The 6,000-nt window shown below is 65.3% G+C and overlaps 1 protein-coding gene across 1 annotated transcript in view; it reads right to left on the reverse strand.

Moving 5' to 3' along the window:
- The window catches only part of TRIM3 (tripartite motif containing 3), a 45,211-nt gene extending 39,440 nt beyond the window's left edge, over positions 1-5,771 (reverse strand). The window contains 2 exon segments of the mRNA XM_065423663.1: positions 5,640-5,683; positions 5,685-5,771. Coding sequence (XP_065279735.1) covers positions 5,640-5,683; positions 5,685-5,771 — 131 coding nt within the window.
- Positions 5,772-6,000: the final 229 nt, after the last annotated feature.

A 6,000-nucleotide genomic window follows, 5' to 3' on the forward strand; every position in this document is an offset into this window, starting at 1 on the left:
TCCTGTTGTCTGTGCCTGCAAGACCTGTCTTGGACTGTATTCCTGTCGTCTAAATAAACCTTCTGCTTTACTGGCTGGCTGAGAGTCATGGTGAATCGCAGGAAGCCGGGGGTGCAGGGCCCTGAGTCCCCCATACTCTGTGACAACTGGTGGCAGAGGTGGGATCTACTGCACCCCGTGGACGGCGCTTCCTGCAGTAAGTGACTGGGGAGAAGTAAAACGAAGGGGGATTGACGGGGACCAGGCGTGCTGAGGAGTCAGAGAGAGACGGTTATCACCCCTGGGAGTGTGTGACCAGCGAGAAGGACTTTTGCAGTAACAGGGTCCCCCAGGGGATCGCAGCGAGCGGTCCCAGGGGCGGAGGAGTCTGCAGCTCGACCCTGGCAGAGAGGTGGTGACCTCGAGAAGGGCTGGCACACTAGGGGTCTCCCTGGAAACTGTGGGGAGCGGTGAGCACACAGGCCTGTGAGTGGCCAGCAGGAAGATGTATGCCAAGCGGCTTAAGAGCGACCTGGTGGAGCTGTGCAAGCAGAGGGGGGTGCGCATTGGGAGGCTCACCAAAGAACAGCTCATTGCCCAGCTGGAGGAGGGAGATCGCTCGAATGAACCGATCCCTGTCTCTGAGGGAAGCAGCCTGGCAGATGCAGCGCAGGCCCCAGTGTCTGTCCCAGCTGGGAGTGGTCAGCCGGCTGCTGAGGGCTTCCCGAGACCCCTCCTTCCTATGCCTAGGGGAAGGGTGGGGAGGAGCCCAGCAAATACTGAGGGTGCCGTGACCCCCCCGGCAAGCAGGGGATCCTCCCGGCCACGCTCGCCGGCCAGCAGGGGATCCTCCCGGCCACGCGCGCCATCCGTGGAGCAGAAGTGGATGGAATGGGAGAAAGAGCTAAAACAGAGAGAGCTGGAGGACCGTGAGAAACAGAGGCATCATGAACTGGAGCTGGCGAGGCTGAGGGGCCGCGAGCCCCCAGCTGCGGTGAGTGAGGGGGGACCAGGACTGCACGGAGCTTTGATAAGTGCATCCTGGCCCCATGTAAGGAGAGGGAGGACATGGATGACTTCCTGGATGCCTTTGAGACGGCCTGCGAGCTGCAGAAAGATCCCTCCTTGCGGAAGAGAAGGGACCTGGCTGACCTCAGTGCGGTACAGACCATGGGGAGAGGTGGCCGGAAAAGGTTCCTGTGGGAGAAGGGGTTCCTGTACCGAGAATGGGCTCCCCCAGGGAAAATGGAGTCAGGGGGATTCAGGAGACAGCTGGTGGTACCCCAGAAGTATCGCCGCCAGCTGCTGTACCGGGCCCATGACATTCCCCTCTCAGGGCACCAGGGAACCTGGCGTACCCAGCAGAGGCTGCTACGGAGCTTTTACTGGCCTGGGGCCTTTGTTACTGTCCGACAGTACTGCCGAACCTGTGACCCCTGTCAGAGGGGAAGGAAGGCCCGGGACAAGGGGAAAATGGCTTTAGGACCCTTGCCCAGCCTAGAGGAGCCTTTCCGGAGGGTGGCCAAGGTTAAAAGGGGGGCTCTGAACCAAGAGAGCCCTAATCACAGACCTCCAGACTAGAACGCTGGGAGAAGACCACAGCCCAGTTGGAACCCCAGGGGTATTGGGGTGGGAAAAGGGCACAGGCCGCATAAACCTTCCCACATGTGAACTGCAAATGCCCTCGAGCACCCCCGACCTAAGGGGGGGAGTGAAACTGGAGGGGCCTGGTGTAATTCTCACCAAGGAATGGGAGGGATGCTGGGGCATCCACAGGAACGGGGGTAGATTCGAACTTCCCCGGGTCACTGGCTAAAGTGACCCTGCTCAGTTCGGTCTCGAAGGGGGGAGAGATGTGACGAACTGGGACTGTTCTGACTGTGGGCTTTGAATGCTGACAGGGGAGTGTGGCTAGGATAGTCTGCATTGGGGGATGGGAGACTGACTGAGAATACCTGAGCATGTAACATGAGAACCCAGGAAGGGGTTAGAGGCCAGGTGACACCTTTGCCCTGGAAACTGAACAAAGGCTGTGGGAGGGGTCGCTGAAGGCAGAGTTTCAGGAGCTGGCTGGTGACATGGCTGGGAAGTAGATGGGGCTCTGACCTCGCAAGGGGGCTGGGGCGCCCTGGGACCCCAAGATGGACCTAACTGGGGGGGATCCTGTTGTCTGTGCCTGCAAAACCTGTCTTGGACTGTGTTCCTGTCGTCTAAATAAACCTTCTGCTTTACTGGCTGGCTGAGAGTCATGGTGAATCGCAGGAAGCCGGGGGTGCAGGGCCTTGTGTCCCCCCACACTCCGTGACAGTGGGACAAGGGGGTGTGATCATTGCAGCAACCCCCAGAGGGCAGGTGTGACTGCTGATGGGCTGCCTGGGCACAGAGAATGGCTGGACACTCTCTGGAGCCCATCCTCTGCAAGAGCCAGCGGGAGATGTTGGAGAACAAAGCGAGAGGTGGAGGCCAGGTGACCTGTTTGCCCAGGAAAGAGACAAAGGAGGGAGGAGGGCAACAGGGCGGGTCTGAGGCCGGGCTGCTGGAAGCGAGTCAGTCTCCTGGTTGGGGACTCAGGGGTGAGGGCCCGGGGCTCTGGATTCCCCCCTCCCCACAATAACAACCCGCCTATGTCACACGCGGGCGGGGAGTCACAGCTGGCTGCGGTGTGGGGGGCAGGGCCCTTTGGGGGGTGAGGCTCCCCCAGTGGTACCGCCCAGGGAGACTCGCTGCGGGGAGCTCCCGGAGTGACCAGGGGTCTGAACGCTCCGAGGTCAGACCCAGGAGGTGCCGAAGTGGAACAGGGTCCTTGCCCTGGGACAGGTGCCCTGAGGGGAGATGCTGCCCCAGAGCCCTGCCTGGCGTCACTCCGAGCGGGGCCAGAGCCCCCAGCCTGGGCACCCGGGACGCTTGGGCCCAGAAGCGGCGCTACACCCTCTGCAACTGCTCTGTGAATACCACCAGCCCCCTCCAATTGGGTTTCACTACGTCCCCCAGCGTCGGCGTGTTCCCCGCAGCTCTGCAAACACCGGGGATTGCGCTTGCTGGTAACGCTCACGGCAGTAGAGCAGAGCTGTGCAGGCTCCATGCTTCTGGGAGAGGTGGGGGACAGCGACTCGCCCAGCCCAGGAGCGTGGGGAAGCAAAAACAGGTGCCAAAATTATGGGATAGAGATATTATGGGATGGAGAATATTGCATTATGGGAAACCCAGTGCTCCCAGTGACCCATGCTCTCGTTTCTGTCCCACCATGCACTGCCTACGCTACATGCCACGCTGGACAGTGGCAGGTTGCTCGCTGGGCCCCGCCCACGGCGTACAGCCCCGTGCACAGGCACAAGCACTCCTGGTGAGTCCGCGTAGTGCTGACACGAGGAGCCGAGTGTGCACACGCACCACTGACGTACGACTGCAGTGGCTCTATGCCGACGTAACCTGTCAGCAAAACTTCGTCGTGTCGACACCCTCAGCAACACTGGTATACACACGGCGGGCGGAACCGAGAGGGGTCAGTAAAAAGAACTGGCCAAGGCCAACCCCATATCAGCGCTCTGTGCTTTTCCCTTCAGTCCCCTGGGCTCCCCTAAGGACTCCCCGGGTGGCTAATAAACCCGACTCTCTTCCGAAAAGGCAGCGTGGTGCATTCATACCTGCAGAGGGGACCCATCTCTGAGCGGGGACCCATCTCTGAGCAGGGGTCCGTTCGCTGGCCTCTGCGGCCCCCGACGGGGTGTATGCAGCCCCCATCAGTGCAGACACCCCCCAGAGGAAAGCACCCATCTCCCCTCGCTCGGTGACACCTCTAGACTGGGCGAGGCGCGGTCTCCCCTGCGAAGGCGAGGACGGGACCCATTCAGAGCTGGGGCTCCCTGGCTGCTGCCCCAGCTGCAGCGACTGCTGCGGCCAGTCCCAGGTGCGGCTGTCCTGGCTGCCCGGCCTGTGCCAGCGTCAGCCCCAGCTGGTGGGGCCCCCCCATAGCAGTACCTGACTAGAACTAAAGGCCTCGGCGCACAGCGCGGCTTGGCCAGCCCGCCGGAAGCTCTGATGCTGAGTCAGGGCAGCCCACCCCCACCGGGACACGGCCCCCCACCCCCGCCGGGACACGGCGCTGGGTCACAGGCAGGTCCGGCCCTGCAGCCCCCCACCCCCACCGGGACACGGCCACTGGGTCTCAGGCAGGTCCGGCCCTGCAGCCCCCCCCACCCCCCACTGGGACACAGCGCTGGGTCACAGGCAGGTCCGGCCCTGCAACCCCCCACCTCCACCGGGACACGGCCCTGGGTCTCTGGCAGTCAGACCCTGCAGCCCCCCCACCCCCACCGGGACACGGCGCTGGGTCTCAGGCAGGTCCGGCCCTGCAGCCCCCCACCCCTGCGGGACACGGCGCTGGGTCACAGGCAGGTCCGGCCCAGCAGCCCCCCCACCCCCCACCGGGACACAGCACTGGGTCACAGGCAGGTCCGGCCCTGCAGTCCCCCACCCCCACCGGGACACGGCGCTGGGTCTCAGGCAGGTCCAGCCCGGCCCTGCAGCCCCCCAACCCTGCCGGGACACGGCGCTGGGTCACAGGCAAGTCCGGCCCTGCAGCCCCCCAACCCTGCCGGGACACGGCGCTGGGTCACAGGCAGGTCCGGCCCTGCAGCCCCCCAACCCTGCCGGGACACGGCGCTGGGTCACAGGCAAGTCCGGCCCTGCAGTCCCCCCACCCCCACCGGGACACAGGTCCCCACCCCCCGCCGGGACACGGCGCTGGGTCACAGGCAGGTCCGGCCCCTGCAGCCCCCCCTGCCCCTCTTCTCACTCACCGCTGGCAGAAGGTGTGCAGGCAGAGGGGTAGCCCTGGGGGGATGGAAGGGGGGCGACTGGGGGGGCAGGGGACACAGCGGGGGGGGGGTGATGGTGGGACACTCACCGCTCACAGGTGTGCAGGCAGAGGGGTAGCCCCGGGAGGATGATGGGGGGACAATGGGGGGTCACTAGAGGGACGATGGGGGGCACTAGGGGGGCACTCACCGCTCACAGGTGTGCAGGCAGAGGGGTAGCCGCGGGGGGATGATGGGGGGACAATGGAGGGCACTAGAGGGACGATGGGGGGGGCACTAGGGGGGCGCTCACAGGTGTGCAGGCAGAGGGGTAGCCGCGGGGGGGATGATGGGGGGACAATGGGGGGCACTAGAGGGACGATGGGGGGGCACTAGGGGGGCGCTCACAGGTGTGCAGGCAGAGGGGTAGCCGCGGGGGGATGATGGGGGGACAATGGGGGGGCACTAGAGGGACGATGGGGGGGGCACTAGGGGGGGCGCTCACAGGTGTGCAGGCAGAGGGGTAGACGCGGGGGGGTGTTAGGGGGGCACTCACCGCTCACAGAAGGTGTGCAGGCAGAGGGGTAGCCCCCGGGCGGACGATGGGGGGGCACTAGGGGGGCGCTCACAGGTGTGCAGGCAGAGGGGGTAGCCGCGGGGGGGATGATGGGGGGGACAATGGGGGGCACTAGAGGGACGATGGGGGGGGGCACTAGGGGGGCACTCACCGCTCACAGAAGGTGTGCAGGCAGAGGGGTCCGCCGCGGGGGGGTGTTTAGGGGGGCACTCACCGCTCACAGAAGGTGTGCAGGCAGAGGGGTCGCCGCGGGGGGGGTGATGGGGGGGTGTTAGGGGGGCACTCACCGCTCACAGAAGGTGTGCAGGCAGGGCAGCACCTTGGGGTTGCGGGTACCGGTCCAGGCAGATGCTGCACACCAGGAACTGCTTGTCGATCTGCCGCACCACGGGGCTGGCGCTGGCCTCGCGCTTCGCCATGGCGGCCCTCGGTCGGCGAGGCCGCGGGCCCAACTGCCACTGCCCTGCAGGGGCGAGAGTGGGGGTGAGCCGGGCCCGATGCCCTCGCCCAGCACTGTCCTGAAGCGCCCCAGCAGCCACGGCCCCCCCCCCCCAGGAGCTGGCATCCCGCTCAGGCAAGCTCTCCGTTCTCGGGGGAACTCCCTGCCCAGGGGCCAGGAGCATCCGGCCCACCCTGCCCCCCGAGCCT

The sequence above is a fragment of the Emys orbicularis genome, chromosome 1, assembly GCF_028017835.1.
Source record: "Emys orbicularis isolate rEmyOrb1 chromosome 1, rEmyOrb1.hap1, whole genome shotgun sequence".
NCBI lineage: Eukaryota > Metazoa > Chordata > Testudines > Emydidae > Emys > Emys orbicularis.